The sequence below is a fragment of the Ochotona princeps genome, chromosome 4 (genome assembly GCF_030435755.1).
Source record: "Ochotona princeps isolate mOchPri1 chromosome 4, mOchPri1.hap1, whole genome shotgun sequence".
Lineage (NCBI taxonomy): Eukaryota > Metazoa > Chordata > Mammalia > Lagomorpha > Ochotonidae > Ochotona > Ochotona princeps.
In genome coordinates this window covers 46,915,270-46,940,043 of record NC_080835.1, presented here as the reverse complement: position 1 = coordinate 46,940,043, position 24,774 = coordinate 46,915,270, and the positions used below count along the sequence as shown (strand labels likewise).

Genomic DNA, 24,774 nt, shown 5'->3' with positions numbered 1-24,774 from the left:
CCTTGAACGCACCAAGATCCCATATGGGCGCTGGTTCTTATCTCAGCAGCCTCACTTCCCATCCAGCTCCTTGCTTGTGGCCTGGGAAAGGAGTCAAGGATGGCCCAAGACTTTAGGACCCTGCACCTGCATGGGAGACCTGGAGGAGGTTCCTGGCTCCTGACTCCGGGTCAGCGCAGCACCGGCCATTGCGATCATTTGGGGAGTGAATCATAGCATGGAAGATCTTCCTCTCTGTCTCTTCTCCTCTCTGTATATCTGGCTTTGTAATAAAAATAAATAAATCTTTTTTTTTTTTTTTTTTAAATAAGCTGAATAATTGAACAGAAATGGGGCTTGAGATGATGCCCCGTGGGATGTCAGCATTGCAGTGTTGGTTTTACCTGCTATGCCACAGCACCCTCCTTCATCCTACCTTTTCCTAAAACAGATTATTTTATTTGTTTGAAAGGTAGGGTAACAGAGAGAGAAGGAGATTATCTGCCTACTGGTTTACTCCCCTAAATGGCTGAATTAGCCAGAGTTGGGCCAGGCTAAAGTCAGGAGCCTGAGATGCCATTTTAGTCCCCCCCCAGTGGGCAGCAGGGGCTAAAATATTTGGGTGTTTTTGTTGTTTGCCAGGTACACTAACAGGGAGTCAGACTGGAAACTAGGGTAGAAATGTAAGATTGGAACTAGAGCAGCTAGGACTTGAACCAATGTTCAATGTTGAGCATCAACTTTGTAGGTGGTGGCTTAACTCGATGCACCTCAACGCTGTAGTAATGTGGCCTTCTTAGGTTGTAGCAATTGTGCCATTCTAGAGACCTGGGCCCTTCCAGGACAGAAACATCAAGGCCATATTTTAATTGTTTATTTAAGAGAGGGAGTGAGAGAAAGACCACTTATTGGATCACTCCAAAACACATGCAATAAAGGTTAGACCGAGTCCCAAGCCAGGAACCAGGAATATAATGCCAGTCTCCCACAGGGTGCAGGAACCCAATTACTTGAACCACATTAGCCAGAAACTAGAGCCAGGAACAGGAGTCAGAACTTCAACTCACATAATCCTATATGGGATGTGGCTGCTGTAATTATTTGGCTGAACACTTGTTAGGGATCCTGATTTTTGCAGAAGGATTCCAAGTAGTCTGAAGGACACTAAACACATAATTTAACTGCAGTCATTGTCTGAAACAATGTTTCAGATTTTGCATGCCACAGACAATTGCAGGTGGGCAGGATACCAGAATGAGAGTTGTTAAAGGGCATTGTTAACAGGGCAGAGGTCACCACCAAAAGAAACACGAGGCACCTGGCAGGCTCTGCAGCCCAAGCCCACTGTTGCTAAAAAGGGACACTGTTCACTGTTCATTTCTGTAAGTCCAAGCCACTCCAACTCGCTTCTGAAAGGATATACCTTGACTTGCAGCTTCCGACCTTGCCCCCTCTTCCTGTCCCTGCCTCTGCCCAGTTGGCATTTTATCTGTCTGTCTGAGGCTGGCTTCCTTGTTGGGCCCCATGACAGTTGTTTGCAGCTTCTTTGGGTGAAGTTCCGCTTTCCTGCCTCTGCTGCCTGGGTCTGTGCCCCTCCAGGTGAAACAGCAGGTGCTTGACCATGGGTTTTGTGCCTTTCAGGAGGCGAGTTTGCATTTTAAAGGCGTACAGCTGTGGTTTCCCATTGCAGCCTTTATTTACAGGTGAGCTTGAGCAATTTGAACCTGAACGCAGGGATCATTCACCTTGCTAAGTTCTGGGAGGACTTGCTAAGATCAGGATTTCGGACGCTTTGTGAACAGAACCCCTTGTGAAGAGTGGTAAGTAGGCCAGAGCAGGCATGCTGCCCTGGCAGCACCTTCCCTCCTCCCCATGATAACTTCTGACCACCACATGGAGCGTGTACCCCACGTTAGCCAGCCCTGCTCAGGCAGAGCCTCCACTTCCTCATTTGTAACTTGCTGCCATGTGTCTCAAAACCTGTATTCAGGAAATCATTCTGAATGTCTAACCTAAGTTCCTCCTGCTATGGTGTGTCACAACACAATAAATTTTTAAAATAACACTGACACAGGCGGGTGAAAATGACCTGCTTTTCCTATGAGTCAGAGTTGTTGCCTTGCTTTGGGTGTAGTCTCGGTGAATTCAGTGAATGGTGCTTGTGTGGCTGCCGCCGACCTGGGACTGTGCCGGTGAGCTGCAGAGACCTGTGACAGTGCACCAGCTCCCCCAAGGCTTGTGGTCCCCCAAGGCGTTAGTCCCTCTCTTGGTTTTCAGTAGCAAAGGATGGATAAATCTGAGAAGCTGGGAACACAGCAAAAGGCTGAGGCGAGGGCAGTCATGCTGGGAGCTAATCCATCCCCAGGCCAAGGATTGAAATGAGTATTGTGTGGTGAAGCTGGGACAGGGTGAGTGAGTGTTTGCCTGGCTAAGGTGCTCATGTCCCGCACATGAGTACTTGGCTTGGGGGCACTGGGGGAGGCAGCATTGTTGGCACAGCAAGTTAAGCCACTGTTTGTATTGCTGGCCTCCCCTGTCAGGGCACCTGTTTGAATCCTGGCTACTCTGCTTTTGGTCCCTTTCTCTCCTAGTGGGACTGGGAAGGGGGTGGAAGATGGCCCACGTGCTTGTGTTCTTACACCTGTGTGGGAGACCAGGATGGAGTTCCTGGTTCTTGGTTTTAGTCTGGCCCAGACCTCGCTGTTAAGCCCATTTGGGGAATGAAGTAACAGATGGAAGTTCTCTCTCTCCCTCCTTCCTTCCCCGCCTCTCCCTGCCTTTCAAATAAATGAGTAAGGGCCTGGTGTGGTAGCCCAGTGGCTAAAGTCTTTGCTTTGAATGTGCCAGGATCTCATATCGCCACTGATTCTTGTCCCAACTGCTCCACTTCCCATCCAGTTCCCTGCTTGTGGCCTGGGAAAGCAGTCTAGGATGGCCCAAAGCCTTGGGACTCTGCACTCACATGGGAAACTCAGAAGTTCCTGACTTTTGGTTTCAGATCAGCTCAGCTCCAGCCATTGCAGCCACTTGGGGAAGTGAACCATTGGATGGAAGATCTTTCTCTGTCTCCCCTTCTCTCTGTAAATCTTCCTTTCCAATAAAAATAAATAATTTTTTTAAAGATTTATTCATTTTATTACAGCCAGATATACACAGAGGAGGAGAGACAGAGAGGAAGATCTTCCATCCGATGATTCACTCCCCAAGCAAGCCGCAACGGCCGGTGCTGTGCCGATCTGAAGCTGGGAACCTGGAACCTGTTCCGGGTCTCCCACGTGGGTGCAGGGTCCCAATGCATTGGGCCGTCCTCAACTGCTTTCCCAGGCCACCAGCAGGGAGCTGGATGGGAAGTGGAGCTGCCGGGATTAGAACCGGCGCCCATATGGGATCCCGGGGCTTTCAAGGCGAGGATTTTAGCCGCTAGGCCATGCCGCCGGTCCCAAAATAAATAATTTTTTAAAAACAAAAACCAAAGCTCCTGAAATAAATAAATAAACCTTCCAAAAAGCTGGGTCAATACTGGCATTGTGGCATGGTGGGTTACAGTGCTACCTGTGACGCCAGTATCCCATATGAGAACTGGCGTGAGTCCCAGATGCTCCGCTTTTGATGCAGTTCCCTGCTAATGCACAGTGCATGATGACCCACGTGCCTGGCCACTACCATCCACATGGGAGACCCAGCCTGACCCACCCCTGGCCATTGCAGCCATTCAGGGAGTGAACCAGCAAATGGAATCTTGCTCTGTCAGCCTCTCTCTTTCCCTTTCCTTTTCCTTCTCTGCATCTCCCTTTCAATAAATAAATGGATCTTAAAAAAAAAAAAAACAGGTAATTTTTAAGTAGCCGTGGTATACATGTGCACAACTAGCTGAAAAATCTGTTTTATGGTTGGGTGCTAAATTTATTTTGAGCCAAAAATGAGTGCAAACAAATTTGTGTCAAAGAGTTCTGAATGGTGATACATGATTCAAATAAAGCTTATTTAAAAAAATTTTTAAACTACTCTTTAATCAGCTTTAAAGACACAGGGATTAGAAAAAAAATCACATTTGCATGTAAGCTAAAAACACCTTTAAAACCCAGCGAGAAGCCACCAGTGATCATGGCACAACCGAGCGCACCCGGCGGCGGTTGGATTCACCATACAACAAGGACTAATTTTGCGAACTTGTTGAAGAATAACACTTCTTTTAAAAAAAATATTCTGGAATAGTCAAAGCAAAAATCACAGAGCGCCACTTATTAGCAAGAGGTTACAGTAATAGATCCTGTTGAGGGGTGAAAAGTTGAGAAAGTATAAGATAGAGAATAGTTAAGTTTTTAAGATTTGTTTATTTTTATTGGAAAGGCAGATATACAGAGAGGAGGAGAAACAGAGAGGAAGATCTTCTGTCCGATGGTTCACTCCCCAAGTGACCAGAACGGCTGGAGCTGAGTGCAGTCATGCTGGGAACTAAGCAAGCACCAGGCCAAGCATTGAAATGCATATTGTGTGGTGAGGCTGGGGACCAGGAACCAGGAGCCAGGAGCTCTTCCGGGTATCCCACGCAGGTACAGGGTCCCGAGGCCTTGGGCCGTCCTTCACTGCTTTCCTGGGCCACAAGTAGGGAGTTGGATGGGAAGCAGGGCTGCTGCAACACGAACTTGTGCCCGTAGGGGATCCTGGCGTGTGCAAGGTGAGGACTTTAGCCACTAGGCTGCCGGGCCAGGCCTTCTTCTTTTTTTTTTTTTAGAACAAAAATAATAGAATTGGACAAAGGTGATGCAAATTAATGGCCTTGAAAAGAGAAACATGGGGTTGGCATTGTGGTTCACCATGTTAAACAGTGCTTGTGACACCTGCAACCCATATTGGAGCCTGATTCAGGTCCCAACTGCTCCGTTTCTGATTCAACTCTTGGCTAATACACCTGAGAAGGCAGAAGAAGATGGCTCAAGTGCTTGGGGACCATGCCACCATGTCTGACACCTCTAATTCAGCTTCTGTTCATGACCTGAGAGGCAGTGGGTGATGACCTAAATATTCAGGCCTGTGCCACCTACATGGGAGACCCAGGTGGAGTTCTAGGCTCCTGGCATCTACCTGGCCCAGATTTAGGCTATTACAGGTACTGGGGGAGTGAATCAGAGAGTGCAAGATCTCTTTCTGTGATTCCTCCTTTCAAATAAGTCTTTTTTTTTTTTTTTTTTTAAAGATTTATTCATTTTATTACAGCCAGATATACAGACAGAAGGAGAGACAGAGAGGAAGATCTTCTGTCCGATGATTCACTCCCCAAGTGAGCCGCAACGGGCCGATGTGCACCGATCCTAAGCCAGGAACCTGGAACCTCTTCCGGGTCTCCCACGCGGGTGCAGTGTCCCAATGCATTGGGCCATCCTCGACTGCTTTCCCAGGCCACAAGCAGGGAGCTGGATGGGAAGTGGAGCTGCCGGGATTAGAACCGGCGCCCATATGGGATCCCGGGGCTTTCAAGGCGAGGACTTTAGCCGCTAGGCCACGCTGCCGGGCCCTCAAATAAATCTTTTAAAAGAGAATAATATGGCCCGGCGCCATGGCCTAGTAGCTGAAGTCATTGCATGAACGCGCTGGGATCCCATATGGTTCCAATCCAGCTTCCTGCTTGTGGCCTAGGAAAGCAGTCTAAGACGGCCCAAAGCCTTCTGACGCTGTGCCCGTGTGGAAGACCTGATAGAGCTTCTGGCTCCTGGCTTCGGATTGGCGCAGCACTGGCTGTTGTGCTCACTTGGGAAGTGAATCACAGGATGGAAGGTCTTTCTCTCTGTCTCTTCTCTCTCTCTATATGACTTTGAAATAAAAATAAATAAATCTTTTAAAAAAGAATAATAATTACACTTGTAACTTGTAAAATTCAATGATTAAAAACGTTTATGTGAGATTTGTGAAACAGTAAGTATACTACAATACTATGTCCATTTTCTGTTGTTGCATTTGAACACCACAAACTAGATAATTTACAAAGAACAAAGGTTTGTTCAGTTTGCAGTTGTGATTATTGGGAAATACAAGACTGTGTGGCTGTGTCTGTCAGGTCCTTACTGCAGGGACCCTGCAGTTTTCTCAGGCAGCACAGGACATCTTTTCTTTCAACTTTTTAAAAAAGTTTCATTTATTTGAAAGGCAGAGTTAGGGAAAGACAGAGAGAGATCTTCCATCCACTGGTTCACTCACCCAAATGTCCAAAGGCAAGAGCCAGGAGTCAGGCGCTTCCTCCAGGTTTTTTACGTGGGTTCAGGAGCCAAGCACTTGAGCCATCCTCTGCTGCCTTCCCTGGCACATTTGGGGTGAAGTGGGACACGAACTAGCTCCCACATGGAATGCTGGTGCTGCATGTGGTGGCTTTACCCACTGCACCACAGCTCTGGCTCTCCCTCTTCCTTTTTAAAACATTTATTTTTATTTATTTATTTATTTTTAAAGATTTATTTTTATTACAAAGTCAGATATACAGAGAGGAGGAGAGACAGAGAGGAAGATCTTTCATCCGATGATTCACTCCCCAAGTGAGCCGCAATGGGCCGATGCGCACCGATCCTAAGCCAGGAACCTGGAACCTCTTCCGGGTCTCCCATACGGGTGCAGTGTCCCAACGCATTGGGCCGTCCTCAACTGCTTTCCCAGGCCACAAGCAGGGAGCTGGATGGGAAGTGGAGCTGCCGGGATTAGAACCGGCGCCCATATGGGATCCCGGGGCTTTCAAGGCGAGGACTTTAGCCGCTAGGCCACGCCGCTGGGCCCTTAAAACATTTATTTGAGAGACATAGAGGGAGCTCCCATCTGCTGAACCATTCCCCAATAATGCCCACAGCTGATCCTTTGGAACCGAAGCTTGGAGCTGGGAATGCCATCATGTCCCCCATTGGCTGCAGGGAGCTTTATCTGAGTCTTTCACATGAGTGGCAGGGGTCCAAGCACTTGAGCCATGACCTGTTATCTCCCAGGGTGTGTACCCATTAGTAGGAAGCTGGACTAGAGGTGGAGTTGGGTCTTGAACCCAACAAGAGATGTGGGTGTCCCAAGTACCATCTTCACTACTGTGCCTAACAACCTGCCCCCCTCCTGGGATTCTCTGTAAGCCACTCCTATAGGAGTGGGTTGCCATTTGAATATTTATAACATCATTAGTGGGTCATATAAAACTACTAATTAGAACATTTAGCCTGCTCTGCAGATTTACTAAATTTTGAGTATTGCTTGTGGGAGTCTTGACTGGTCTAGACCAAATGGTTTCATAGGCTATATATGGTCTGGCATTTGCCAGCCCTTCTTGGTAAAGCCTGTTCTCTCTGTCTGTTATCATGTAGGCTGGAGTTGCCTGATAGGCAGGAACCCTCAGGTGCCAGCCAGCCTTGCTCATGCAGACCTCAGGCTGTTCCTCAGGCTCAGCCTCGCATGCTTGGGTTTGATCTCTGGCTTGACCTACTGGGTTTCTGTACCGGAACCCTGCCCTTCTGTCTAGTTTGGTCAGATTGCACTACTCACTTGAGGGTCTGCCCGCCAGTTGTTCCCCAGTGTCTTTTGTTGTGTCAGACATATATAACATGAAACTGATCATCTAAACTATTAAAGTGTACATAAAATGTAGGGTCCATGGTGACTGAAATGCATGATAATTTATTGTGTATATCAAGATAGCTAGAGGAGAGGGTTTTGAATGTTCCAAACACAAAGCAGTGATGCATGTTTGAGGAAATAAATGTGGATCGTTAATGCATTATTCCACATCATACACATGCATAAAAAATTACCCTACAAATATGTAGACTTACTATCTGTTAATTTTATTTATTTATTCTAAACATTTATTTTTATTGGAAAGGCAGATTTACAGACAGGAGGAGAGACAGCAAAATCTTCCATCCGCTGGTTCACTTCCCAATTGGCCACAATGACTGGAGCTGAGCCAATCCGAAGCCAGGACCTTCTTCCGGGTCTCCTACGTGGGTGCAGGGTCCCAAGGCTTTGGGCTGTCTTTGACTGCCTTCTCAGGCTGTAAGCAGGGAGCTAGGTCAGAAATGGAGCAGCCAGATGCGAACCAGCACCTGTATGAGATGCTAGCATTTGCAGGAGGATGATTAGCCTGTATGTCACCATACTGGACCCTTTTTACATTTATTTTTAAAATTTTATTTGTGTTAAGGACAGATTTTATATATATATATATAGAGAGAGAGAGAGAGAGGGAGGGAGAGAGAGAGAGAGAGAGAGAGAAAGGTGTGGAGAGATACGGAGATCCTCCATTTTCTAGTTCACTCCCCAAATGGTCATAATGGCCGGGGATGGGCCAAGTTGAAACAAGAGCCAGGCACTTCTTGCAGGTCTCCCACATGAGTGCTAGCACTTGGGCCATTTTCTGTTGCTCTCCCAGGCTGTTAGTAGGGAGCTGGATCAAAAGTAGAGCAGCTAAGACTTGAGCCCGTGCCCATATGGGATGCTTGTGTGGCAAGAGGCAGCTTAACTGGCTATGTCATAACACCAGCCCCTGCACGTCAGTTTAGAAATTGCTAGGTTTGGCTTAAAACCCAACAGGCAATATCTAAGACAATTTTCAATGTTATGAACTGGGCCCGGCGGTGTGGCCTAGCAGCTAAAGTCCTCTCCCTGAATGTGCCGGGATCCCATATGGGCGCCGGTTCTAATCCTGGCAGCTCCACTTCCCATCCAGCTCTCCCTGCTTGTGGCCTGGGAAAGCAGTCGAGGACGGCCCAAAGGCTTGGGTTCCTGCACCCGTGTGGGAGACCTGGAAGAGGTTCCAGGTTCCTGGCTTTGGATCGGCGCAGCATCGACCGTTGCACTCACTTGGGGAGTGAATCATTGGACGGAAGATCTTCCTCTGTCTCTCCTCCTCTATGTATATCTGCCTTTGCAATAAAAATAAATAAATCTTCAACAAAATTTTTTTTCAAGGTTAGCCCTGCCGCATACTTATTACAATTAAAAGATTGTTTTTGTTGCTTTTGTGCCTTAAGGATGGCACCAGGCCCCAAGGCCTCAAGATGTTTCTGTTCTTTTTTTTTATTAATATTTCTTTTATTTTTATTGGAAAGTCAGATATACAGAGAGGAGGAGAGATAGAGAGATCTTCCGTCCAATGATCCACTCTCCAAGTGACTGCAATGGCCGGTGCTGTGCCGATCCAAAGCCACGATCCAGGAACTTCCTCCAGGTCTCCCACGTGGGTGCAGGGTCCCAAGGCTTTGAGCTGTCCTCAACTGCTTTCCCAGGCCGCAAGCAGGGAGCTGGATGGGAAGTGGAGCTGCCAGGATTAGAACCAGTGTCCATATGGATCCCGGGGCGTTCAAGGCGAGAACTTTGGCTTCTAGGCCACGGACCCCGACCCGGACCCGGACCCGGAGATGTTTCTGTTCTTATTGGCATCAGAACTCTATTATTTTCCTCTCTTTCTTGATTGTCACTGTCGCTGCTCCCCCTTGCATGGGCTATAACTATCATTATCTTATTCATGCCTCAGAATAAGCCTGTGAGACAGAGAGAGGCTGTTTTCACTGGTGAAGGGCCTGCAATCTTCCGTGGCTCTGAGGGCGTGGGGCAGGCTGACTCCCTAAGGTTCTGCTTGAATCCCGAGATTATTGTGTGGAATTTCCTGTGGAACCAGATATTTCTTTTCCTCAGGACAGTAATGAAGATACTATCAAGTGCTGCTGAACCCAGTGACCTGGCTGGACACCACCCCCACATCTGCCAACTACGTCGCATTCAACATTTTTGCTTCTTGCTGCAGATCGTCTTCTGCGATTGCAGCGGATTACAGAGCTTGAGGGAAGATAAGAGCTTGAGAGCGCTAACCCACAGGCCTGGGCTCTGGTGTGTTGTGCTCCGTGTCTACCTCCCCACTTTCTCCTCTCCTCAGTGTTCTCCACACCCTGGGCACACAGTCCTGTACTGGGACTTCTTGACAGCTTTGGATACTATAATGAAATAGTGAATGCATACAGCCTTATAGAGGAAGAGGTTTATTTTGGCTCACAAAGGTAGAAACGGAAAGTCTAGGGGTCTCATCTGGCCATGGCCTTTCTTGTAGGTGATTTCAAGGTGGTACAAGAAGGGGGCTCACATGTATTTGTGGGTCTGATTTCTTTCCCTCTTCTTATAAAACCACCAGGAGTTAGTCAGGGGTGCTCCACCCTAGTGATTGTTATCTAATCCTAATTACTTCTCAATTGGTTTGTTTCCACTCTAACACTGCACATGGGTATTCAGTTTCAGCACGTGAAGGCTTGGAAGACCCTCAGACTACACTTAAGTCATAACTCTCCTCTCTGTTTTTGCTGTCTAGAAGGTTCTTTCCATTTTTGGCCTTATTAACGACAACTTATCCTTTGGGGCTCAGACTCATGGTCAGTTCCTCATTTGCAGACTTCCTTATTTCCAACAGCTCTGCTTGTTCACCTGTATACACTCTCTTATCAATCCCTGCTTTATAGCACTTACCAAGAAAAGGCAGGCTAATCTGGAATGCAGTCTAAGAGGAGAGAAGGTAATTTGCTTATTTTCAACATTTGTGTGCTTTTATTTGAAAGGTAGATTTATAGATAAAGAAGAAGAGACATAGAGAAAGAGATCTTTCATTTGTAGGTTCACTCTCCAAATGGTTGCAATGGCCAGAACTGGGTTGGTCCAAAGCCAGGAACCAATAGCTTCTTTTAGGTCTCCCATGTGAGTACAAGGACCCAAAGACTTGGGCTATCCTTCTCTGTTCCAGGCACATTAGTAGGGAGATAGATCAAAGGTGCAGCAGCCAGTGCCTCGAATCAGCACCCGTGTGGGATGCTGACACTGCAGGTGGAGGCATGGAGTCAGCCCAGAGGGTTCATTTTTTTTTCAAAGATTTATTTATTTTATTACAAAGTCAGATATACAGAGAAGAGGAGAGACAGAGAGGAAAAGCTTTCATCCGATGATTCACTCCCCAAGTGAGCCCCCGCAATGGCCGGTGCTATGCCGATCCGAAGCTGGGAACCAGGAACCTCCTCCAGGTCTCCCACATGGGTGCAGGGTCCCAATGCATTGGGCCGTCCTCGACTGCTTTCCCAGGCCACAAGCAGGGAGCTGGATGGGAAGTGAAGCTGCTGGGATTAGAACCCGGCGCCCACATGGGATCCTGGTGCGTTCAAGGTGAGGACTTTAGCTGCTAGGCCACGCCGCCGGGCCCTGTCCTCTTTCTTTTCATGGTTAGGGTTCTGAGTCTGGCAGTTCGATTGGGGAGATCCACCAAAGAAATTTTGTCTGAGGTGTTCCCAGACCAGATTCTTGTGTGTACTTGCAAGTACAGGGTGTGGTACAGTCCATTGCCCCAATCAGGTGATGTTTTCTGTATCTTTTGAGCACTATGAATGTATGTGGTCTCCTCTGGGACTTCTCAGAATCTGTTTTATCACATTCCACCCACTGCCTTCACCTTCCACAGCTGCTTTTCCTTTTTATGTAGTGCCTTCTTTAATTTCCTGCCCCCCGCCTCAAACCCGCATTGCAGTTTTCTTCCCTCTTCCTTCTTTTCTAATCTTTCATTACAAATAAACAGCTCAAGAACTGGCCTGAGGAGACGGGCTCCTCCTGTAATGGAAGCAGAGCGGAAGAATCTGTGCAGGCCAAGGCAGATCCTTCACTGGTGGCAGGAAAAGAATGTCACCATGGGCACTGGGTTTTGTTTCTGTGGCTTGGTTATCTTAGTGCTGCATGAGTGCCTGCCCTGAATGTTAGTGGCATCAACCTCTATTTTACTGTACTCAACACACAGATCAGAAGTTTCAACATGAGACTTATTTTTCTTCCTAATGTATAAGGCCTTAGCTAGATTGATTCAAATGGCTAGAGAGGGTAGGGTAGATGGATTGGGACCTTATGTCTGGAGCTTCTGGTTTTTTTTTTCCTTAAAGATCAATTTGTTTATTAGAAAGGCAGTGTTATATATATATAGAGAGAGAGGTCTTCCTTCTGCTGCTTTATTCCCCGTTTGGCTGCAACATCTGGGACAGGGTCAGACTGAAGCTAAGAGCCAGAAGCTTCTTCTGGGTCTCCCATGTGGTTGTACGGCAGGGAGCTGGATTGGAAGTGGAGCAGCCAGGAACTGACTTGGGTGCCCCCATGGGATGCCAGTGCCAGTTTGCTATACCACAGCCCTGATTCTCTTGCTTCTTTCCTATGTAACATCTGCTGGGACCGGTCTGTGTAAGACGGCTCCGTTATTCACATACCTACCTTCTAGGTGGTGCTGGCTGGAACAGCACGAAGCTAATCAAAAACACAGCTTTTCCACATAGAGTCGTAGTGAGGTTCCCAGAGGCAGCGACCCAAGAGCAAGAGTTCACAAGATGGCTTGTCCTGGCCTGGCCTCACAGATCCCATGCCAGCAGCTGTGCCACATTCTGTGGATCACACGAATCGCCAAGTGCAGCCCTACTCCAAGAGCAGAGCTGCCGTGCTTGCAACCACTGAGGGAGAAGGGGAAGTGTCCTGTGCTGGGTCAATGAAACCTTGAGAACGAGGAGGATTTCCCTGCTGTCACTGTTAGGAATGAGCTGAGCTGGCATGAGGAAATCAGGGTTAAAACCACATGTTTCTGCTGTTTGCTGTGCTTGGACCTTAGCTGGGTGATTCTGGGAAGGTAAAACAAAAGAACCTCCCAACAAACGGTGCTGAGAACCAAGCCCTGTGGCTGTCACAGTGAAGGCCTGATGTCCCTTCCCACTGTCCTTTTTCTCCAAGTAGGCCATCCTTGACTATGCTCCTTTAGTTTCTCCTTTTTTAAAAAAAAAAAAAATATTTGTTTTTATTTTAAAAGCAGGTGAGATTTACAGGAGGAAAGACACACAGAGATTTTCTATTCGCTGGTTCACTCCTGGTGGTTGCAAGGCGAGGATTTAGCCATGAAGCATCACACTGGGCCCAGTTTCTTGTTTTTTAAAAATGGAATCTTAGGGGCCCACCATGATGGCTCAGTAGCTAAATCCTCACCTTTCAAGTGCTGTGATTCCATCTGGGTGCTGGTTCAAGTTCCAACTGCTTCTCTTCCCATTCAGCTTTCTACTTATGGCCTGGGAAAGCAGTCAAGGATGGCCCAAAACCTGTACCCACGTGGGAGACCTAGAAGAAGCTCCTGGCTCTTGGCTTCAGATTGGTTCAGCTATGACCTTCTTGGCCACTTCGGGAGTGAACCAGTGGATGGAAGATCTTTCTGTATCTCCTTCTCTCTGTAAATCTGATGTGCCTTTCCAATAAAAAGAAATCTTTTTTTTTAAAATGAGAATTTACTTACTTGAAAGCCAGAATGACAGAGAAATGAGAGACACAGAGAGATTTTCCATCTACTGGCTCATTTTCCAATTGCCTGCAATAGCCAAGGCTGAGCCGAGCCACAACTTTTCATCCATGTTGGTGGCAGGGAGCCAAGGGGTTGTGGCATCCTCTGTTGCCTGTCAGGTATGTTGGCAGGAAGCTGGATGGGAAGCCAAGCAGTGGGGACTCAGACCAGGCATCTCCTCATGGGATGTGGGTGTCCCCAAGAGGCAGCCTAGAAGTGGCTCTTTCTTTCTCTGAGTTTCCTCAATTTCCCTTTCTATGACTATTTCCTTCTTAAATAAGTGTGTATAAGGAACTCAAATTCAACAGTCACTGAGAACCACCTCCTTTTGAAAACTTGTAGTGTTTATTCTTCCTTTTTTTTTCCCATTTTTTTTCTAGCATTTATTTTTCTGTCTCCTAGAGGGTTGGTCTAGGACTGGAGGGGAGAAGTACTGTATGTGTGGGGATTCCATCAGATGGGAGTCAGCCAGCAGCAGGTCTTGTCCTGAAAGAATCCTTCCAGAACATTTTGGTGCAACTATGCCTGTTTTCTGTGTGGAGAATCTGAAGCCTAACGAGCCTGAGTGACCACTGTGCACACAGGCTATTTGGGTAGCCACACCAGGAGGACGCTCTTTGGGGTGAGGGGGCGGCCTTCACACCTGTCAGGATCACTGGCTCCCCTTGTCCCTGTCGGGAGCCGGCTGGGCAGGGCGCTCAGTCTCTCCCTCTAGTTTCACCCCCACGGTGGGAGAAATGTCTCTGGACTATACGTGAGCACAGACCATAGCCCTGGCTGGTCTAGGGATCCTCAGGGTGGTGTTCTCGGTTCCAGCCAACACCGAAAGCCCGGAGTTCCCACCCACCGGAGTGAGTCCACCCGCAGACCACCGCGCCTCAGCTGCGGCTTGCGGCGCCGAGGGGCGGTGCTGCCCAGGGGGCGTGTCCGGGGCGGGGCCTGCCGCGGTCAGGTGACGGCGCGGGGGCGGTGGAGGCCGGGGCTGAGGGGCAGCAGTGGCGCTGCGGGGCTGTTCGGGCAGGGCAGTCCGGGGCTGCGGCCATGGGGGGCCTCAAGGACGAGCTGCTCAAGGCCATCTGGCACGCCTTCACCGCGCTCGACCTGGACCACAGCGGCAAGGTCTCCAAGTCCCAGCTCAAGGTGAGTGCCCCCCGGCCGCGACCCCTTGCTCCCCCTGGCCTCTCGGGGGTCCCTCTGCGGGCGCGCCTTGCCACTTCCCTGGGAACCGGCCCCTGCGGGCGCTGACCAGCGGGAGGGGCTGGCTTAAAGGCGGCCGGGCTTTGGTGTTTTTGTGCACTTGGGGGGCCGGACCGTCGGGCGGGCGTGTGGCGGAATCCCCTCGGGGAAAGGCAAGGCGCGCGGCCTCTGTGGGGTGAGGGCCAGCGGGAACGCCCGGGAAGTTGGGGACCTCAGAGAGGGCGGTGGGCGGCTGCCTTGCGCACCCTTGCCAGAGTTTCCCTCCTTAACTCTGGGCCAAGAAGGGACTTGCCGCCGAAGGTTCCTGGGCACAACCTCCCGCCCCCCCCAAGCGGCCCCCAGCGCCCGGCTCCGGCGTTTTGGGGTACTCTGGCGTGGCTGCCCCGGAGGGGGCCCGGGGCCCAGCAGGCGCCCCCGAGTGGGGAGCTCGAGGCGAGCCCCGCGCGCGGACCTTAGTTCCGGGTGAGCAGCGCTGACCCCGCGGAAGGCGTTTTTGCCCGAGACTCCCTCGCGAAGGGAGAGAGCATCAGGTAGAATGTGTAAAAGGGGTGCTTGTTAGTTCAGTAACCCCAAACCAGGAACGTGGCGCCCCGCCAGAAGCAGTTGGCAGTTTTTCAAAGTGTGAAATATGGAAATGGACAACAAGAGACTTTTACAGGCATGGGAAAATATTCGTAGCCTGTGCTGGGAATTTATGTCCGAAGATTTGGGTTTGCTTTGGGAAGTTCTTGTGTGAGCGGGGTGAGCGGCGGATTTTATGCCAGTGGAATTCAGCATTTCTTCCTTTGGCTCTCTTTTTATTTTTTAAAATAGATTTGTAGTCTGGAAAGGTGCATGCAAATCAATCACTTTGTGTTAGTGTGATTTTTTTTTGTAGGTTGTTACCAAATTGTTTTTAAGATTTATTTTATTTTTATTGGAAAGTCAAATATACAGAGAGGAGAGACAGAGAGGAAGATCTTCTATTGTTGATTCACTTCCCACGTGCTGTGCCAATATGAAGCCAGGAGCCAGGAGCCTCTTCCAGGTCTCCCACGCGGATGCAGGGTCCCAAAGGTTTGGGTCATCCTCGACTGCTTTCTCAGGCCACAAGCAGGGAGCTGGATGGGAAGCAGGGCTGATGGGATTAGAACCAGCGTTCATATGGGATCCTGGCGGGTTCAAGGCCAGGACTTTAGCTGCTAGGCTATCGTGCTGGTCCTATTTGACCTTATTTTTTAAAGCTCACACTTGGTAAAATTGATTTTGTTCCGGGGTGAAGCTCTGAGTTTCAGCATGTGTATAGGTTTCATTTAACTACCACCGTGACCAGGATTTCGGTTGGTTCTGTCATCCAGAAAGCTTCCTCATGCTGCCCCAGGCCCTAACACCTGGAAACCACTCATCTGTTCTATTTGCTACAGTTTTGCCTTTCCTACAGTGGCATAAAAATGGAGTCATACATATGTATGTACCCTTTTGAAACTGGTTCCTTTTTGGTCAACATGTGTCCCCAGAGATTTATCTATCCTCTGTGTTTCTGTAATTTTTTTTATTGTGTCGTGATAGGCTGTGTGTGGATGTGCCATAGCTTAAGCCATTCACCCTTGAAGGTTTTTGTTGCCAGTTTTTGGAATGGAGTTGCATTTAGCTTTTTAAAAAAAAAGATTTATTTTATTTTTATTGCTAAGTCAGATATACAGGGAGGAAGAGAGACAGAGAGGAAATCTGTCTGATGATTAACTCCCCAAGTGGTCGCAATGGCCAGAGCTGAGCTGATCTGAAGTCAGGAATCTGGAGCCTCCTCTGGGTCTCCCATGTGAGTGCAGGGTCCCAAAGCCTTGGGCTGTCCTTGACTGCTTTCCCAGACCTCAAGCAGGGAGCTGGATGGGAAGCAGGATTGCCAGGATTAGAACCCAAGCCCATATGGGATCCTGGCGCATGCAGGGTGAGGACTTTAGCCGCTGAGCTATTGCGCTGGGTCCTGCTGTTTTGCTTTTAAAATACACTTCCTATACCACTGTATTGAAAGTGGCTTTCTTGCAGGGAGTAAGTCGTGAGTCTTTTTTCATATTTTTTGTAACAGTCTTTGTAGTTTTATTGGCCCGTTTAAACCATTTACTTTTTTTTTTTTAAGAAGATTCTTATTTGTTTTTACTTGAAAGGCAGACTTACAGAGGAGAGACAAAGGCAAGGATTTTCTGTCTGCTGCTTCACTCCCCAAATGGCTGCAACATCCGGAGCTGAGCCAATCCAAAGTCAGGAGTCAGGAGTTTTCTCTGGTCTCCCAAATGGATATAGGGTCCCAAGAACTTGAGCCATCCTCAGCTGCTTTCCCAGATTGTGAGCAGGGACTTAGATTGGAAATAGAGCAGCCGAAACACAGATCAGTGCCCTTAGGGGATACTGCAGGTGGAGAGTTAGTGTGGCAAATAACCTTGCTGGCCCTTGTTTAAACCATTTATATTTAATGTAATTACTGATATAGTTAGATTTAGGGTTACCATTTTATTTGGTATTCATTTTTTAAATTAACTTTTTGTCGTCTTTCCTTCTTTTGGATTCTTTGAGCATATGTCAGTATTCCAGTTTAATTGTTTTTTTTTTGGCTATTTAAAAATATTTGCTTACAGAATGTTTATTTTCATCTTTTTGGTTAGGTGATAGAGAAAAAGAAGTATCTTCCATCTACTTGTTCCTTCCTCAAATGACTACAATATCTAGGACTGGGCCAGGCACTGAAACTCTATCTGGGTCTCCCATATTAGTGGCAGGGACCCAAGCATTTGAGTCATCATTTGCTGCTTTTTGGGGTACGTTTGCCAAATACTGGTTTGCAAGTGGAGAAACCGGAACTCATACCAACATGCTGATATGAGATACATATGTCCCAAGTGATGGCTTAATCTATTGTGCAAGACAAAGTACCCACATTTTATTTATTTATTGGAGCGAACGAGCACTGCCATTCAGTTTTCAGGTTTCTGCACCCTAATAGGGAGGCGGGCCCCAAAGCTAGTGGAAAACTCAGACCCACATGGATGTAGGAACTCAATTCTTAGAACTGTCTCTGTTGATTCTCCAGGTCTGAATTTGCAGGAAGCTGGAGTCAGGAGTGGGAGCTGGGAAGGTCCGGGTTCGCAGGAGGCTGGAGTCAGGAGTGGGAGCCAGGAAGGTCCGGATTCGCAGGAGGCTGGAGTCAGGAGTGGGAGCCAGGAAGGTCCGGATTCGCAGGAGGCTGGAGTCAGGAGTGGGAGCCAGGAAGGTCCGGATTTGCAGGAGCCTGGAGTCAGGAGTGGGACCAGGAGTTGAACACAGGCAGCTCCAATGTGTGTTGAGGGTGTCCTAGCAGGCAGCTTAGCTGCTGGGCCAAATGACTTACCGGCTATGTTTCTTTGTTGCTTTGTTCTTTGTTGGTTGCCATAGGGGTTACAGTAGCTATACCTAACTTCTCATCTAATTAGAATTAGTATTTTGCCACTTTTAACAGGAGTACAGAAACCCAACAGCATATAGGTCTCCTTACCCTGCTTGCTTAGGTTGTAATTGTTGTACTTTGAAAACTCCATCAGATGATACTAATTTTTAAAATAAATTTATTTTATATTATTTTATTTATTTATTTTTAAAAAGATTTTGTTTTTATTGCAAAGTCAGATATACCGAGAGAGGAGGAGAGACAGAGAGGAAGATCTTCCTTCCGATGATTTACTCCCCAAGTGAGCCGCAACGGGCCAGTGCTGCGCTGATCCGAAGCTGGGAACCAGGAGCCTCTTCCGGGTCTCCCACGCGGGTGCAGGGTCCCAAGGCTTTGGGCCGTCCTCGACTGCTTTCCCAGGCCACAAGCAGGCAGGGAGCTGGATGGGAAGTGGAGCTGCCGGGATTAGAACCGGCGCCCATATGGGATCCCGGGGCGTTCAAGGCAAGGACTTTAGCCGCTAGGCCACGCCGGGCCCAAAATAAATTTATTTTATTTTTGATGATTGCATAGTTGAGAAGGAGGTGTACCCATGTGAACCACTGATTAGAGTGGGGAGGGTGGAAGTGTCGGGGAAAGCTGATGAGACAATTGCTTCCAAATTTCCCTCATTCTGTTTTAAAGATTTTAACAGAATTGTTTATTCGTTTTTTTCCCCCAGATGTTCTCAGATTACCCCTTAGTTTTTTTTTTCAAAGATTTATTTTTATTACAAAGTCAGATATACAGAGGAGGAGAGACAGAGAGGAAGATCTTCCATCCGATGATTCACTCCCCAAGTGACCGCAACGGGCCGGTGTGCGCCGATCCGAAGCCGGGAACCTGGAACCTCTTCCAGGTCTCCCACACGGGTGCAGGGTCCCAATGCATTGGGCCGTCCTCAACTGCTTTCCCAGGCCACAAGCAGGGAGCTGGATGGGAAGTGGAGCTGCCGAGATTAGAACCGGCGCCCATATGGGATCCTGGTGCGTTCAAGGCGAGGACTTTAGCCGCTAGGCCACGCCGCCGGGCCCCCCTTACTTTTGTAGGTATTGTAAATGAGGTACCTAAAATGATTAGTGAATTGCTCACTTTAATCCAGAAGCTAAATCTAGAATCAAGATTTGCACACCTTTAAGCCAGTGTTTCTTCCTTGTTTTCCTTCCTGTTGATGGCATAAATGAGTTGTTTTGTTCTTGACTCCATTCAAAATTGTCTTTGTGGCAGCTTATAGGAAAGGTGTGCAACCACATTCTTGATGGTAAGCTTGGCAGGAATACTAAACCTCAGCTCATAACTTACAGGGTGTTGCTAATGCCAGCTGTTCTTTTTCCCTTGTTTGTGTAAAAAAAATCTCAAATTGATTTGGTTCTGTTTGTTTTGTTGGTGTTTGTGGAGCTGAGAATACATGACATTTTTACTTAAGTCTTTCTTTTTTACGTTGAATTTGACATTTGATGTTCCAGTGAATAGGAAAGTAATTTTTGCCTTCATTTGTTGATTTATTCCTTTAATCTTAGGTGAGCCTACATTAGTAGGTTCTTAGAATTATATTTCTCTGGGCCTGGCGTGATAGCATAGTGGCTAAAGTCCTTGCCTTGCAACTGCTGGGATCTCATATGGGTGCCAGTTCTAATCCCGGCAGCTCCACTTCCCATCCAACTCCCTGCTTGTGGCCTGGGAAACCAGTCGAGGACGGCCCAAAGCCTTGACCCTGCACGCACGTGGGAGACCTGGAGGAAGTTCCTGGCTCCTGGCTTCAGATTGGCACCGCACTGACCGTTGCGCTCACTTGGGGAGTGAATCATCGGATGGAAAATCTTCCTCTCTGTCTCCCCTTCTCTCTGTACATCTGCCTTTCCAATACAAAAATAAATAATAAAATCTTAAAAAAATTATATTTCCCTGGAGAATGCATCATATAATTGATTTACTAACAAACTAAAAGGTACATGTCCAAAATGATAGCTAGAATTTATTGTTTTGGAAAACTATGGGTAGTCTAAAATGTTTTTGATACTTGTAATTTTTAATTACCTTCATACCTTTTGACATTATGAGTGTATGAACTTTTGGCAATATGAATGTATTAACAGTGTATCCAATGCTAAGGATGGTATGATAGTAAAAGTTTAGGGAAAAAAAGTGAATGTAAATCCTTGCTGTTCCTGTGAATTTTTTCTTTAAGATTTATTTATTTTTATTGGAAAGGCGGATATACAGAGAGGAGGAGAGACAGAGAGGAAGATCTTCTGTCCGATGGTTCACTCCCCAAGCGGCCGCAACGTCTGGAGCTGAGCCAATCTGAAGCCAGGAGCCAGGAGCCTCTTCCGGGTCTCCCACGCGGGTGCAGTGTCCCAAGGCCTTGGGCCGTTCTCGACTGCTTTCCCAGGCCACAAGCAGGGAACTGGATGGGAAGTGGAGCTGCTGGGATTAGAACCGGCACTCATATGGGATGCTGGCACGTGCAAGGCGAGGACTTTAACCACTACACTATCGTGCCGGGCCCTGTTCCTGTAAATTTGATGGGCAATTTAAGAGATTAAGCAACCTTTAAGGTGACACTTCAGAATTCTCTCTGAATGTATTGTTTTATTCAGAGAGTTATCCTGTCCTTCAGAGTGTAAAGCCTATTGGTAGAGATGAGAAATACAGAGAGGTCGATGTTGTGAAGTACTAGGTTAAGACACCACCTGCAACTCCAGCATTCTATATGGGTGATGTGTGTTCCGGCTGCTCCACTTTTGGTCTAGCTCCTTGCCTGGGAAAGCAGCCTGAGTGTTTGGACACCTGCTGTTTTTAGAAGAAATGATAGGTTTAAATATGACAAGTTTGTTCATTTTTTTCAGAGCCTTCATTGGTGGTTGTTTAATTGGGAAGTGTCGAGCTGTTTGTAAGAATCTGGTAATAGAAGCTTTGTAAAGAGCAGAGATGTTGACAGTCTTAGGGAATGGCTAGAACAGATCAAGAAGAGAAGCTGGTTTTCTGAGTGAATGTCAGGGCTCTAACTACATGAGCCTGTATCTGTTATTGCCTAGCATCTGCATCAGCTGAAAGCTGAAATTAGAGTTGAATCCAGGTACTCTGATAGGGAATGTGGCTATCTTAAGTGCGAGGTCAAATCTGCATTTTTTTTTTTTAATTTAAAAGATTATTCCTTTGCAGTGGTGTATGCTTAAATATGTTTGGACCAATTTTATATAATTAGATAATTAACTGTGAGGGTGCTAGCATATGAAGAAAGCTTATTTTTCATGCCTATTTTTTTAATTAGTTATTGAGATCAAGAAAAAAAACCTGAAGATTTATTTATTTATTTGAAAGGTGGAGTTTCAGACAGAGACTAAGAGAGATACTGAAATAGCTTTCGTTTGCTGGTTTACTCTCTAAATGACCATGATGGTTCGGGTTGTGCCAGGGCAAAGCCAGGAACCTGGAACTACATCCTGGGCTGCTTGGTTGCAGGAGCCCAAGCTTGAACCATCTTTGCTGCCTTCCCAAGTGCAGAGAGCTGGATGGGAAGTGAAGCAACTGGGATTAGAACTGGCACTCACTGGGGATGCTGGTGGTGGCTTAACTCGCTGCTCCAAACAAAACAAAATTAAATACATTTTGAAGCTTAAGATACAGAGAAAAAAATTCACAGCCTAATATTTTATTTCTGTGTTAGAAACCTAGACTTTTTCATCAAATATATGAAAATAAAAATGTAGAACAGAGATTTTAAAAACTTGTGACTCAAGTAAGCAGTGATGGAAATGTTCAGTTGTTGACTAGTCATAGTGCTGTTTCCTTGTTAAAACAACACGTGTTGGGTTACTGCGAATGAGTGTCTTCCTGACTCTGTTAAAGCATCCCCGTTCCAGAAAAGGGAACCACTCTGCTTCTCCTTTCTTACCTTGATTCTTCCTCTTCCTCCCCTATTCTTCTGGGCCTTTTTGTGGTAATCTGTTCGCCCTCTGGAAAGGCTGCCTGTTTCTTTGACTCCTGTTGGGGCGTTCTGACTCCTCTTCTGAGTTACAGCTTTCATGTGTTCACCCCACCTGTGCACCCCCATACAGTCATCAAGTCTGTTCGCTTAATTTGTAATTGTATTATTAGAAGGCAGTTTAATATTCTATTATCATTGATGTGAAGTCACTCTGTCTTGTAGTTTTGTAATACAGAGGGACACTAAGTGGTTATTCAAGGTAAGCTTTCTCTAGTTGTGTGGAGATGGTAGTTTTCAGCCACTGAAGTAGTAACCAGTTGGCTAATGGTGGGGAAAGAAACCTCCAGAAACATTCTGTATTTGCTTTTTTAAAAAAATTCATATAAAAAATTCATTTTTATTGGAAACACAAATCTACGAAGAGGAGAGACAGAGAGAAAGATCTTCCCAAAGTGGCCTCAATGGCTAGAGCTGAACCGATCCAATCCGAAGCCAGGAGTCAGGAGTTTCTTCTGAGTCTTCCACACAGGTGCTGGGTCCAAAGGGTTTGGGCCATCCTAGACTGCTTTCCCAGGCTACAAGCAGGGAGCTGGATGGGAAGTGGAGCTGCTGGGACACCTACATGGGATCCCAGCGTTGCAAGACAAGGATTTTGCTTCTACTGTGCCGGGCCCTGAACTTGCTTTTGAACAAGCTATATAGTTTAAAACTGCATTATTTGTTTTATAAGTTTATTTATTTTTTTTAAAGATTTATTTATTTTTATTACAGTCAGATATATATAGAGAAGGAGAGACAGAGAGGAAGATCTTCCATCTGATGATTCACTCCCCAAGTGAGCTCCAACGGCCGGTGCGCTGATCCGAAGCTGGGAACCTGGAACCTCTTCCAGGTCTCCCACACGGGTGCAGGGTCCCAATGGATTGGGTCGTCCTGGACTGCTTTCCCAGGCCACAAGCAGGGAGTTGGATGGGAAGTGGAGCTGCCGGGACCAGAACCGGTGCCCATATGGGATCCCGGTGCGTTCAAGGTGAGGACTTTAGCCGCTAGGCCACGCCGCCGGGCCCTAGTTTATTTATTTCTTAAAAAAAGATTTAATTGTTTGTTTGAAAGGCAGAGCGACAGTGAGGAGGAGAGTCAAAGAGAACTTCCATTTCCTGGCTCACTCCCCAAACAGCCACAATTCTGGGGCTAGACCAGGTCGAAGCCAGGAACCATGAGTCTTCTGGGTATCCCACATGAACGCTGGGGCTCAGACACTTGTGCCATCCTTTGCATCTTCCCAGGCACGGTATCAGGGAGCTGCATCCGAAGGGAGCAGCTGGTACTGATGCTGGCAGTGTAGGTGGTTGCTTAACCTGTTACGGTACCAGCCCCCAAATTTGTTTTCTTATTTATTCTTACTCATTTATTTCAGAAGCAGAATGACAGACAGCTTCCCATGCTTTGATTCACTCCCCAAATGCCTAGAGCCAGAAAATCAATCTAGGCCTTCCACATGGGTGGCAGGAACCAGTTATTTGAGCCTTCTACTTCCCAAGGTCTGCATTATTAGGAAACTGAATTAGGAGCGGAAGGGGAAAACTGTTGCGTGGTTGAGAACTACACAGAGGGAATGAAACTTTCGTTCATGGCCTGGTGTTAGGCACATATAGATACGTTGATTAGATACAATGAGTTGAATGTTAGTATTTTTTTCAGCTAATTTTTCCTTGTTTAGCTTTGGTGTTTGTGATTTTTTTTTCATTTTTATTTTTATAATTATTATTTCTTTATGATACATTTCCATAGGCCCTGGATTTTCCTTATCCCCCTCCACCAGTTACCCCCATCACTAAGTTCCCCTATATTATTACTATAGTATAGTTCCTCAGTAACAGTCATATGTCCATCATTGCGGGCATGGATAATGGCAGAGAGTCCAGCATCCTATTGTCAAGATAGAGTAAACGGTTTCATCTTTGTCTGGAAGTAGAGATGCATACTGCATGGTATCCTCATATCTGGATATAATAGCCTCCATTATACAGTTACTATAATCCCCTTAAATGAAAGCCACAATACAAAATCAACAAGAAGAAAAATACAAATTTACAATGCTGTAAAGTAAAATAACATGCTACTGAATGACTAATATATCACTGAAGAAATGAAAAAGAAAATCAAGAACCTTCTTGAAGAAAATGATGCTGCTATATGGTCTATAAGTCAGTGAAGAATTTAATGAGAAAGAAAGTATTTTGAAGAGATGAAACTAAACAAAAAAAGTCAAAATTCATGAAATATAGTTTCCACTGATTTTTGTTAAAGATTTATTTATTTTTATTACAAAGTCAGATATACAGAGAGGAGGAGAGACAGAGAGCGAGATCTTCCATCCGATGATTCACACCCCAAGTGAACGCAATGGTCAGTGCTGTGCCAATCTGAAGCCAGGAGCCAGGAACTTCCTCCAGGTCTCCCACGCAGGTGCAGGGTCCCAAGGCTTTGGGCCGTCCTCGACTGCTTTCCCAGGCTACAGACAGGGAGCTGGATGGGAAGTGGAGCTGCCAGGATTAGAACTGGCACCCATATGGGATCCCGGTGGATTCAAGCCGAGTAGTTTAACTGCTAGGCCACGCCACCAGGCCCTCCACTGATCTTTGTTGGTGAGATAATGTCTCCTGTAGGCAAAAAATAGATGGGTTTTGTTTTTTAATCCTGTCTACTAATCTATAATGTTTGATTGATGGGTCTAATCCATTTATATTCAGAGTTAATATGAATGAGTGAATTTTGTCCTGTCGTTTTAGCAGTGGGTTGGTTATTCGTTGATTTAGTCTTCTGTTGTTATTTTACTGGGATGCCCTTCACATTTGCCTTTGGTTTTGGTGGATGCTATTCTTC

General features: G+C 46.8%; 1 protein-coding gene across 1 annotated transcript in view; it reads left to right on the top strand.

Annotated features, from left to right (window-relative positions):
- The first annotated feature begins 14,274 nt into the window (after positions 1–14,274).
- Positions 14,275–24,774, top strand: part of SWAP70 (switching B cell complex subunit SWAP70) — a 95,824-nt gene continuing 85,324 nt past the window's right edge. The window contains exon 1 of the mRNA XM_004593794.3: positions 14,275–14,464. Coding sequence (XP_004593851.1) covers positions 14,366–14,464 — 99 coding nt within the window. The 5' untranslated portion in view covers positions 14,275–14,365. The remainder of the gene's footprint in view (positions 14,465–24,774) is intronic.